Below are 13137 nucleotides of genomic sequence, written 5' to 3' on the forward strand. Positions count from 1 at the left end.
GAAATCAGCTGCAAAGATGATCAACCAGCGGGTGATGGAGAGGCATGGAGAAGCCAGGGCAATGTCCTCTAAGGCCAGCCCCACAGGGGAGGGGCCCACGTGTTTCTCTGCATTGGGTTTCTGTTGTTGTTGTTTGGGGCTTTTCTATTTGTTTTTTTACTTCCATTATTACTGGAAGAAAGCTTCTTGCAGGAATTGTTTCTTAGGGTTCTTTGGAGGGAGCAGTAAGATTAATGAAGTAAAGCTTCCACAGCCTCGTGCCAAGAACATCTATGCTGTTTTGGTAAGTCGGCCAGAACAAATACCTCGTCCCTTGGCATGGGGACTCTGTAGACTGAAGATTCCCATCCTGTCTACAGTTTTTTTTAAAAAGAAAAACTGATTGCCACTGATGGGTTTCCCACCCTCTTATCCCCACACCCCTCCTCACCACCAGCTGCTTTAGATTTTTCTTTCACTCTCTGATGTCTCATCTGGACTCAGCAAGTCCCCGCCCAACCCAGCCCCGTCCCCTCTGCTTCCCGGGTTTTCCAGATTCCAGGTAATGGTTCCCAGTGTGGTGAGGGCAGGGGGCGGCCCCCAACTCCACCCTGAAAGGCAAGGCTGAGAAGGTGGTCACTGCTCTGAGGAGGCAGCAATGGAGAAGATGCCCTGTTGCTTCCTCTACCAGCCGCTGACACCAGGAACATCACTGCGACCTGGCGCAAATGCTGGGATGGTCTAAATGCCTCCTACACTTCTTGTCAAGTGCCTGCTTTTCTGCCAGGCTCGTCTGAGGGATTCCAGGTGCCAGAAAGCATAGGCAGTCCATCTTGACAGCTGGAGGGAAAGGCAGAGCTGTCCCACCTTCAGCCTCTGATGTGAGGATTTGGGTTTGTTGTTGTTTAGTTGCTAAGTCGTGTTTGACTCTTTGCGACCCCATGGACTGTAGCACGCCAGGCTCCCCTGTCCATGGGAATCTCCAGGCAAGGATACTGGAGTGGGTTGCCATTTGAACCCATGGAATTGAACCCATGTCTCCTGCATTGGCAGGTGGATTCTTTACCACTGAGCCACCTGGAAAGCCTGAGGATCTGGTATTTGTAGTCAATTCAAATAAACCAGGAAGGCAAAAAACATAGAAGAAAAGAATGATTTGTGCTTAAAAATGAAAACTAACCACTTTTTTCCCTGTTCACTCATGTTTAGCAGGAAAGTTTGGAGCAGCAACGCTACTGTGTGTGGGTGAGTTGGGCTGGAAGCCCTGAGCCTGCAGTCCCAGAACGTCCGCAGGAGTGCTGCCGTGACCCTGGGCATCGTTCTCTAAGTGCTATTTATGGCCTTGATCTGCATTGCTCAAAGTCTGGAAACAACAAACACATTCATATTTGTGACAAAACATCTACCTACGCATGACTTGGCAAACAATCATTAAAAAACAGCAATACAGTATAAGATGAGTGTGCTACTTTTGCAGCCAGAAGAGAACTTACTGGAGAGCCACCCCTGAAAGCTTCCACTTCATATACTCTGAAGAGAACCCCCTAGCCAGGCAGACTATCCACCTGGAACCTCCTACAAAACCAGACCCCATGAGCTTCCCACACCGTCCAGACCAAAGAGGTCACCGTGTCCCCTGAGTGTGGATGGGGATTCATTGCGTCTGGCTCCAAACCTGGTCCCTCTGGATCAGCTAGAGACCCCCCACCCCCCAGAGCCCGGCCTGTACAGGGTGAGGCCTTGCTGGCACGTGACCCCATGTGAGGGTGTGGGTTTCTGCTGCTAATGGGCTGGGAGGGGAAGGGGCACTGCCACCATGAATGCCGGGGTTCTGCAATCTGATGCAGCAGCACCTTCAGAAGGACTGGCTGGCGGCCACAGTACCAGCAAGCGGACCAAGCAGGACTGGAACAGGGGCAGGGGGGCAGGCAGTATTTCAATTACGTGACATACTAAGTCGCCCCGAGGGCAAAACACGCATCCATCGCAGACTCATCTCTAGGTTTCAAAGAACGTCGAGAGTTGTACAAACCCTTTTTTGACTCCACAAAATCTGACTTCAAAAACTCTACCAAATGCTCATCAGATGAAAATACCTGTTCTACTGCTCTAGGACAGAATAAAAAGCACCATTCAGTTGTTGGCCTGCCTGCAGGTTACCCACGCACTCAAAGGTTGGGTCCAGAGAAGCACATGAGTCGTGGAAAGCATTAAATGAGCACGACTGTGCTGGCCACTGCGGGGGTCAGCTTTGAAGCACGAGCAGAGGGAGAATCGCCTTCGTCTCACTTCTGGGCCCGCAGCCGTGATAGACCAGCATGCGTGTCAGCAGAATACTTTCTCTGTAGCAGAGAAAGCAATGTTAAACCTTATTTTGTTAACACACCCGTGATGAAGATCCATCTATAGGAACCAATGAAATAATCAAGGCTCTGCTATTAGGGGGGATTCAGGAAACTGGAAAGGCTCAAAATAGCACTGCTGAGTTGTTATCAGATTTTAAACTGATCATCAGCAAATCTTTTCAGCTGTCTCTGACTTTAAGCATTCTTACCCAATAGACTGCTACAATGGAATGAGAAGGGCCCAAAGTGTATTTGGTCTTTTTTGTTTGTTTGTTTTTATTTCATTATAAGAGCGGTCCCAACTTATCGAGTTTTCTCCTTCCTCATTAAAAGGAAAAAAAAAAAAAAGCTTATTACGTCCCTAGATGGTAAGAGTTAATGCTGTACTCTTTTCTCAGTAATTACAGGCTTTAGGATGTCTTTTTAAGTGGGAGAATGGACGTGTCATGCAGTTAGCCAATAAATGCAATCCCTGATTAAAATATGAGTTCTAAAAGTTTGCAAACTTCTAACTATTTCCCTAGTGCATTTTCAGTTTCGGAGATGTGAACCTGGCTTCTTTCCCACCCCACCCCCCACCCCTCAGTTCTCTCATGTAAGAGCTAAAGCTACGTGTCTTTTAACTTCACCAATCACACCTTCACAAACTTAAGTCGACAACTATGTGTTCAAAAATCTTTGTTTTCCCTTTGAAACTGGATGCGAAAAAGAAATCTCTCCTGTCAGTGGAGACGGCTGTGAAGGAACGAGGCGCCTGCACATAAATCTCCTTAAATTTTTTGAAGAGCTGCTTCTCTTTATCCCACTGGTATATCTGGGAGAACGTGTAGTCACTCCCCAGGGCCAGGTAGTGATTCTCTTTAAAAGAAAAGGGCTGCAGGGTCATGGCCCCCCGGGACGGTAGAGCCTGGATCTCCACAAACTGCTTGCTGTTCCACCTCATGACCCTGGAGTCCCCGATGAAGCGGGTGAGGGACAGGTAGAGGGCGTTCTGCATGCGGAAGCTCTTCACAGCCAGCACGTCCTCCATGTTGGGGATGTCACTGTGGGGGACAAACTTCTTCGAGCTCTTATTCCACTGGAGGATGATGGGGACCTGGGAGCGGCTGGACAGGATCAGGTGTGATTTTCCATCTATATCCACGAACTCAGCATCCGTGTCCCTGAACCACTCGTGCAGGGACTGATATGAGTAGAATCCTTTGCTGTTCCATTTATACACAGTTGACAGACCGGCTTTGGAGCTGTCGGCGATGACGAAGAACGTCTCATCCTCGATCTGAAACAGCTCAATGTCGTTGGGCTTGGAAATGCGAGACACTTCTATGTCTTGGAATTTGACAAACTTGGTCCAGCTCTCGTCGTATCTGTAAATGTGAGAGCCGCCGAAGAGCTGGGCCACCACCACAAAGACCTGGTCTTCGATGAGGATGGCCTTGCAGCCCACGATGGACTGACCTGTGCTCCAGAAGAGGAGAGAGGGGGGTTAGGACAGCCACTGTGAGAAACTCTTGTCCAGAGTCAGAGAAGGACAAATGTTATATGATGCCACTTCCACGTGAAGTCTAAAAATAATACAGGTAAACTTATTTACACAACAGAAACAGGCTCACAAACATAGGCAGCAAACTTACGGTTACCAAAGGGGAAAGCAGGGAGGGATAAATTAGGAGTATGGGGTTATCAGGTACATACTACTGTATATAAAATAGATAAACAACAAGACCTACTGTATAGCACAAGGAACTATGGTCACTGTCTTGCAATAATCTATAATGGAGAATAATCTGAAATACATACATATGTATACAAAATGGAATCACTTTGCTGTATACCTGAAACTAACACAATATTGTAAACCAACTGTAGTTCAATTTAAAAAAAAAAAAAAGAAATAACAAACAACAATGAACAGAGTAAATATTTGTTTATGTAAATCTAAACTATATAGTAGTTCAAGGGGTTGCAAAGAGCCGGACACGACTGAGCGACTTCACTTCACTTCAAACTATATAAAACAAGAATTTCTTCAGGTAAATCAACTGTATTAAATAAGAACATATTAACCAGAATATTTTGAGTTTAATCAAGAGGATGAAAAGGATAAATAATTATGTAAATCTAACTTGTATTTAAAAATTGGTAACTAATAAAGTCTTTAGGTAAATTTTAAAAAGTGCTTGTCCATCGTGAAACTGGTATTCTTGTGAACATGTAGCCATTGTGGAAAAAAGTGTGGCAGTTTTCAGAAATCCTAACAAAGAATTACCATATGATCCAGGAATTCTACTTCTGGGTTTAGACCCGAAGAATTGAAAGCAGGGTCTTGAAGAACACCATGTTCACAGAAGCATCATTCACAATAGTGAAAAGGCAGAGACAATCCAAGTGTCCATTGATGGATTAATAGATAAAGTGTGGTAATACACATCACGGAATACTGTACCACCTTAAAAAGGAAGGAAATTCTGACACATGCGATGTGATGGATGAATGTTGAAGACATTAGGCTAACTGATGTAAGCAGTCACAAAAAGGCAAATAGTGTGTGATTCCACTCATGTGAGGTCCCTAGAGGAGGCAGTAGAGAGAGAAAGCAGAAGGGTGGTACCCAGGGCCTGAGAGCAGGAGAGAAAGAGGAGTTACAGTTTAATAGGCATGGAGTTTCAGTTTTTCAAGATGAATTCTGGGGATCGATGCTTGTCTTGGACAGCACACAAACATAGTTAAGATGGTAAATTTTATATTATGTATATTTTCCCACAATTAAAAAAATAGTTTAAATGTATCTCCAGAGAAATAGGTAAGTGTTGGTCACCTTGGCCTCTGGTGTCTTTAGAGGCAGGTACATAATTCAGGAAATTCACTAAGACACAAATTGTCTGCATGCTATTCCTAGCTCCACAGGTCAGAATGAAGCAATTAAATGGGTTTCTTCTCTTGATGGTTAAAACACTAGGAATCAGGACTTAGAGGCGACTCTTTAGCAACTGCCCAGAGCAGGTGCTGCAGGAATACCTGCTGATGAGCCACCATCTGAATGATTCAGCTGTGGCAGCACCACACCGGAACTTTGCAGGAAAAGGGGAACCTTTTCAGTCATGACTCCTCTGTCTGGCTCAGCTCCCACCATCCTCTCCCCGTCTGCACCCAGAGTCTCCCTCAAAGTCTCCCCAGTCTTCCCATCCCAGCCAGAGAACAATAGCACCGCCCACATCTCAAATAGTACTGACCCTCCATCCATTCCAGCCAGAGAACAATAGCACCATCCACATCTCAAATAGTACTGACCCTCCATGTAGGTCATTCAATTAAAAGTTATTTCTTTCCCCTTATATCCTAGGCAATTTGGACCAAAGCGAATTTGGTCTGTAAATTACAAGGATAATTACCCAATTTCTATTCTTAGTATTAACTTTGGGGGAACATGGTGACTGGTTTATAGGGTGGTATTTACTTTTCTCTTCCATTGCTTTGGCTTCCCAGCAAGAACCTGGTCCCTTTCCTTTGTTGAAAACTAATTTTTTAATGTTCATCAAAGCAAATTTTGAAAATAATAATAGATAACACTTATAAAGGCACTATTCTAAGTCCTTTACATGCTTACTATATACTTAGTATATACCCATGGAATACTTACAACAGTCTTATGAGGCTGGTATTCTTATTACCATCACCATGATCCTCATTCTATAAAGGCATAGAAAAGTTCAGTAACTTATATAAGGTCACACAGCTATTATACCATGTGGTAGAGTCTGAGACTCAAATCCAGGGAGTCTCATTCCAGCCCACACTCCACTACCAATGTACCAAAAAGCACAAAGAAGGAAATTTAAAAAATCACTTCAACTGAAAATGCTGAAATAACACTTAATATCTTGATATAGTTCTTTAATTGCCAATCTCTGCACATACTCAAAGGTGCTTTTTAAAAATAGACTTGGGCAAGAGTAACATGAAAACTTACATTACCATATGTAAAATAGATAGCCAATGGGAATTTGCTGTGTGGCTCAGGAAACTCAAACAGGGGCTCTGTATCAATCTAGAAGGGTGGGATGGGGAGGGAGATGGAAGGGAGGTTCAAAAGGGAGGGGATATATGTACACCTATGGCTGATTCATGTTGAGGTTTGACAGAAAACAATAAAATTCTGTAAATCAATTATCCTTCAATAAAAAAATAAATTAAAAAAGAAAAGAAATGAGGAAAAAATAGATATGCACTTACAGTATACACGGACTTTTTATAGGCTACTTTTTCCCCTTGACCATTATGTTGTGAACATCTTCCCATGTTACTGCATCTTCTACAACTTGGATTTTAACACTACATAATATTCCATTGCATGAAGACACCATATCTTACTTAACTAATCCCCTACTGCTGGACATTGCAGTTATTTTCAGTTTTTCATTATTGTAGATAGTATGTTTCCTTGCAGGGAAATCTGTTTTTGAAAACCATCTGGCAGTGGAGAGATTGCAGGGCAGATGTTGTGCACATTTTTAAGACTTCTGAGTTTAAGCTATTAAACCGCTTCTCAGAAACTTCTGACTCCCACCTGCCAACGCTAATTGAGGTGCATGCTCCTTGTTCCCCTGAGGCCTTAGCTATGGAGGTCCCTGCTCTGGGGTCTCAGCAGAGGGGCCATGTGAGACAGAAAGAATTCCTTTCTTGGAGATGCTCCATAACACCTCTGTCCAGGGGTAGCTTATGAAGTTGTAGTTAATGGAGTTGCAACAGCATAAGAAATCTTGTGTGTGTGTGTGTGTGTGTGTGTGTTTTAATCTAGGAGGAGAGATGCTGCAACATATTTAGTGGACAGAAATCAAAAAGCAAATGAAATTAACCCAAAATAGGAGAGTTAAGTTACGTAGAAAGAAGATGTAAGGAGCAAAGCTGGGGATGGGAGTCATGACCCTGGGTCTCCCTCTCCTACTAGAAGACAGATGTCCCTTTTGCATGATGCCCAGTAGGGCCACAGAAGAGGAAGCATGTGTCCCTACCATTCCTTGGAGCCCCAGACTTGCCAGGCGTGAATGGAGAAAAGCCTGCCCAGCCCTTGCTGACTCTGGGATCACCATGTGATCAAACATGATAAATGAGGCATGCACAGCCCTGAGAGGGAAGAACAGCCCACATTTGCCCTGGTCTGGTTTAAGGCAAGTGGTTCAGGGCTGTGCCCTGGCTCATCCATTTGTCGTATGCCCAGCTTGTGTGAGCTACAGAGCTTTTCTTCATACCAGGCTGAATTCTAGCGAGTCACACTCCTTCCTCCAAAGAACGACTGATCTCCTTGCTTCTGTAACCATCCTTCTCCCCTGCCTCCCTCAGGCCATTCTCTGCTGGTCCTGGCATTCCTACACTTGGAAAGTTGTAGAGACATTTTTACTGAAGTCAAAGAGTTAGGGTCAATGGGGGAAGGAGAGCCGCTTCTGGTTGTTGATTTTTTCACTATAAAATACAGACAATAGTACACACTATGAGGCTGTGTGATTGAGGGAAGAAACGACTTATGAATCACTGAGCACATAAATATGAGCTGCCTTCCTCTAAGTGAAAAATTATGTGACAGTGAATGTCATTTGTGTTTAATGGAAATTCATGTATTATGAGAGCAGAGAGAACAGGTAAATCATTCTAATAAGGTAATCAAAGAATGCTCCCTGTAGGAGGCTGCATTTGAACCTGGAAATCCAAGTAAAGGGAGAAACAAAAGAAAGTGAGGTGGCTGAATTGTAAGATGTGATCAGAAAGCATTGACAGAAAATTGGCAATATGTGTTTGGAAAGGTGTGTTGGGACCCTGATGCATGAATTCTGTGTGCTTTCGTAAATTAAGTAAAATATCTGAAGCTCGTGGATCTCCCTAGTGGTGGCAGCAAGGAAGGAGAATCACGTGTTTATTTTTTATCTTCAACTGATATCCCAATTGTTAAGAATTTACTATATGCCAGGCCCCATGCTAAGTGTTATATAAGCTACCCAGTTAAATTCCCGTGGGCCCAACACTATGATCCCATTTTACAGATGAAATGGGAATTCATGAAATTACCATTTTACAGATGAAAGAGGCTCATGGATGTTAAAACTCAGCCAAAGTCATCAGTTAGAAAGATCCAGAGCCAAATTTATGAAAAAACAGTGTCATGTTGGTGTTCCTAAGCTTAACAAACACAAAGCTTAATGAGCTGTTGTAGCTCATTTCTTGGGCTTGCTGTAAGGCAGATCGCCGTGGGCTTTGTGTCCATCTGCCACCTCTCGGAAGATTCAGACTTCGACCCTGAGAGGCCAAGGAGTCCCTGGAAACCAGCAAGCTCCAGTCCTGGCTCTAGCCTCACCCACTCTGCCCTCACCACTTCCTACCCACCAGTTCTGTGGCCTCTGCCAGGTCACTTGCCTGAACCCTTGCAACAGCCCTTCAACTACTTTCTCTGATTCCACTTTTGTCCCCTCCCCACACATAGACTACTCTCCACTCAGCAGCTGCACACAACCTAGCACTCTGTAGCAGGCACCCAAATCTTCCGTGTAGACTGGCTGATGCCTGCACAAAGTCCTCCATGACTCAGGTAAAAACCCAAGTCCTTGGCAGGACCTGCAAAGCCCTCAGGAGCAGCTCTTTAGCCTCTCTGACTTTGTCTCCTGCAACGGCCCCTGGACCACTCTGTCCAAGCCAAACTAGCCACCTGCATGTTCATCAAACAGGAAAAATACCCTCCTGCCTCTGGACATTTGTACTTGCTCTTCGGAATGTTCTCCACCTCCTCCAACCCCTGCTGTCCATGTGCATCAAGCCCTCATGTCCCACAGGTTTTATTCAGATGCCTCCTTAATGAAGCCTCTACCAGACACTCTATGTAACATTTCAATCCTTCCACGCCTAGCACTTCAAATCTTTCCTCCCTGCAGCCTTTTCCCCTCTTAGCATGCTGCCATCTAATGCTTTGTATGTATGACAATTATTTGCCTTGTTTTGCCTCTTTTTCTCTCCACCATTATAATACAAACTCCTTGAGGGTGGAGGTTTTCCTGTGGCTTGTTCACTGCTATGGCCCCCGCACCTAGACTGGGCTTGGCTCAGAGTAAGTGCTTAAGAAACCTTTGAGTGAACAAATGAATGAACGAATGGCTTGAAGAACCTGGTGCTGTGACCTAAACAGTGTGTAGGAAGGGCAGATGCAGGGCAGTGCTGTTGCTTTCGACCAAGGTCAAACAGGAGAGGGAAAGGGAGGGATGAGCAGTGATGAACCCTGGGCTCTGCCTTGGAAGTGACAGCAGAGTGGCTCAACATACCCGAGCCTCCATCTCTTCATTCATAAAGGTGAGAAGGAAATCGGCATTAGGAACTGCCTGCGCTGTGCCTGCACTTATCCAGTCCTCACACCCAAGTGAGGCAAGTCTCCTGCCTATTTCACAGATGAGAAAGCTGAGGGTCAGAGGCCACAGCTACTTCCTAGCCCATAGCGGAGTCAGGAGTAGAACCCACATTCATAGATTTTCAAACCCTGAGCTCTTTATGCTTTATACACCTCCTCTCTCTTGAACGAATGGTGCTTGTCCTCTACCTATGGGCAGGGGACCTGCAGTAACGCCTCAAATAGCTATTGTGAGTTCCGATGAGACTAACCAGTGCCTGGATCCCGGTAAGCCCACAGCCAGGGCCAGCATGAAGCACTGGCATCAGAACTCCTTGCTTTAAGGCACAACTTCACTCTGCTCCTACTTCCTCAAGTGGGAGGCAGGAGAGAAGGCAGAGGGGCTGGTTCACTTAGCCCTTGCCGATCTTCCAGGTCAGAGAAAAGGCACAAGCAAAAAACCTTGCAGGTAACAAAGCGAGTCCCTCTCTCACCCTCCTTTTTCTTCTAACATGGACTGGCTCTTGGGTCTTGAGGCCTGGGCTTCCCTCCATCGTGCACTGCACTGTGAACCGCAGCACTCACCTGTGCTGAGTCTGCACTTGGAGTGAGTAAGGCTGCTCCCCAGGAATGTGGGCTCAGCACTGGGAGGCCAGATGGCATCTTGGAGCATCGAGATGTACGTCTCACAGACCTCTCGCCAGATCAGGCTCATTAGCAGCTCTGCCTCCAATGGTGAGCGTCTCTCTCCCTGCATCCCTGCACCTGTGGCAAGGCCACCTTGGGCTTGAGAGGTTCCTAGGAGCCTCTGGACCCTGAAATGCTACCTGGACGTGCCCCCTCTGCAGCAGCAAGATGCTGCTGCAATCAGACCAGGAATCACAGAAGGAAACCCGCACACGGGGCCACAGTTAACGGTGCTGTTTGTAAAGTCAGGATTATGATTAGATTGCATTTCAATACAGAAGTCTTTGAAAGATTATTTTGACTTTATCCACTTATTTAAAAAGCAAGTAGATGGTCTATTTTTAGTAGCTCTAAGACACTGGGATTCAGTGACAGCACTGAATGAATCACCAAGTCTTATCCCAAAGGTTTGAATTTAGGAAGCCATTTATGCTTATTTTGTATGTATTTACTAAAAGGAAGGGCTTCCCAGGTGGAACTTGCCTGCTAAAGCGGGAGGCATAAAAGATCTCTGGGTTTGATCTCTGGGTTGGGAAGATCCCCTGGAGGAGGGCATGGCAACCCACTCCAGTATTCTTGCCTGGAGAATCCCATGGACTGTGGAGCCTGGAATGCCATATTCCATAGGGTAACAAAGAGTTGGATACAACTGAAGCAACTTTGCATGCACACGCTAAAACAAAGCAGTGATCATCAGGGCCTGGCCAGGGGGCAGTAGAAACAGCTACAGAGTGTGTGTCTGTGTGTTGTGTGTGTGTCCACACTTGTGTGCATGAGACTGTGTGTGTGCGTGTGTGTATGTATTAACATTCTAGTTACCAGCATCACAAAAGTCAAAGGATGCATATAGCTGCTAGAAAGCTGGTGCAGTCTTAGGCTGTCATGACTGTTCAAAATCAAGGGATTCTAGAAGTGACTTCTCCCCATTTCAGGAAAGTGCTTCCCACCACAGGCCCCCCATCACCCTCTCCCTTTACAAAAGGATCACCAACAGTAAGTAGAATCACCACCTGAGCTTTCTGTTTGCACCATAACTCACCACATCCAGAAAAAGTTGGAGAGAAGTGGGTAGGCTGGAAAGTGTTCCCAAATCAAATCAAGTGGGAGAGCCAAGCTCCCTCTCAGGATGACAAAGAACATTTCTTCTCTCCCGGGTTTTAGACTACTCTGAAATGAGGTCAGTACATCCAGTCAAAGCCACAACACACCTGTAATGTTGTCATAGCTCCGGAAATTCATTTCGATGTGGTCCCATTCCAGCACCATGCAGTTCTCCATGCTGGGCTGAGCGATGGCCACGTACACGTCATTCTTGGAGTTGAACGTATCCACTGAAACTGACTGGTAGGGCAGAGTCTGATGAACAACAAAATCTGGGAATGTGTGTTTAAAAAAAAAAAGTCCCCATGAGATCTCCTGTGAGAATTACAGACCGCTACCCTCACCCCTTCTATCTTTTCTCTCATTGATTCCAAAGAAGACTGGGGAGAAGGGAGGGTGGGAGAGAACACCACACATCCCAGCATGTTTCAGTCTGAGAGATTCCAGAGGGTTCTGGCTTGCATGGGATTAGCAGATTGAACGCACAGCTTCTTACACAGCTTCCTTGAGATAAATAGCTCACGAGCTTGGCTAGAGTATCTCAAAGTTTTAAACAAATTTGGTGAGACCTGGCTTTCAAAAAGACAGGACAGCAAGGATGCTGCAGAGTAACATTCCTGAAATTACCATGAAATTTACTGTGTGAAGACGGGATGCTGTGGTTAAATTCCTTTTCGAGATGCTGTATTTTTAGCTCACTCAGAATAGTCCCAGTAGTAAAGAAAAGTGAAAGTTAACTCCCAAAAAGGCACTTTTGGAAACCAAACTGAACTCTCTGACTAGGTCTCGGAGGTTTATAAAGCCCACAGTTTGGGGAAGTTAACCTAAGTGTGTTTACTGATTACTAGCCTCGTACAGTGCTAAGTATGGCAGTACCTGGGATCTGGGCAACACTCTGCAGCTCAGAGGGCAGTTGCAGGAGATCTTAAATTTTCCAGCAGCATAGAAGTCATCCTATTTGAGCACACGCTCTGCTCCTCCATTTAGTGGTAAGTCAATACCCGTCATCTGTATCGCTCCCCTGAGCTACAATGACTCACTGTCTGAAATCTTGGTAGGAATGTACAGTGTCACCAAGAAACAGGGTTAACATGCCATTGGATGCAAGAATAGTTAGTGTGTGGGGTAGCCAGAGAACTAGTGAAGAAAACAAAAAAAAACCCAAAACATTCATAAGAGTTTATTTCTCTGGCCAGAAATATTTTAGGGTTCGCTGCTTCTTGGCAGGCTAAAAGCGCCCAGAATAAAATGAGGGTGGATGTCTGGTTTAGGAAAGTCATTCCTATGAGAAAAGCCTGGCTTTGCCCACTTCTTCCCCTCTCAATCCTTCTCCATGCCTGCTGAAGTCCCATCTCCTCTGCAAACCTGTTCTGATGGGTACAATCCACAGGACCAGTCCTAACTCACTGGACTCAGAATCAGGCACTATTGTTCACACGTGATTATTCACAGTGATTGAATCTCCAATTTTGTGGCATCCTGGTAGCTCAGTCAGTAAAGAGTCTGCCGCAAGGGGAGACCTGAGTTCAATTCCTGGGTCAGAAAGATCCCGTGGAAAAGGAAATGGCAACCCACTCCAGTATTCTTGCTTGGGAAATCCAATGGACAGAGGAGCCTGGTGGGCTACAATCCATGGGGTTGCAAGAGTCAGACACAACTTAG

The 13137-nt window shown here is 45.4% G+C and overlaps 1 protein-coding gene across 1 annotated transcript in view; it reads right to left on the reverse strand.

Moving 5' to 3' along the window:
- Nucleotides 1-2575: 2575 nt before the first annotated feature.
- LGI2 (leucine rich repeat LGI family member 2) overlaps nt 2576-13137 on the reverse strand; it is a 28438-nt gene continuing 17876 nt past the window's right edge. The window contains exons 7-8 of the mRNA NM_001192816.1: nt 11583-11747; nt 2576-3782 (exon numbers count right to left, since the gene is read on the reverse strand). Of these exons, the coding sequence (NP_001179745.1) occupies nt 2965-3782; nt 11583-11747 (983 nt within the window). The 3' untranslated portion in view covers nt 2576-2964. The remainder of the gene's footprint in view (nt 3783-11582; nt 11748-13137) is intronic.

The sequence above is a fragment of the Bos taurus genome, chromosome 6, assembly GCF_002263795.3.
Source record: "Bos taurus isolate L1 Dominette 01449 registration number 42190680 breed Hereford chromosome 6, ARS-UCD2.0, whole genome shotgun sequence".
Taxonomy (NCBI): Eukaryota; Metazoa; Chordata; class Mammalia; order Artiodactyla; family Bovidae; genus Bos; species Bos taurus.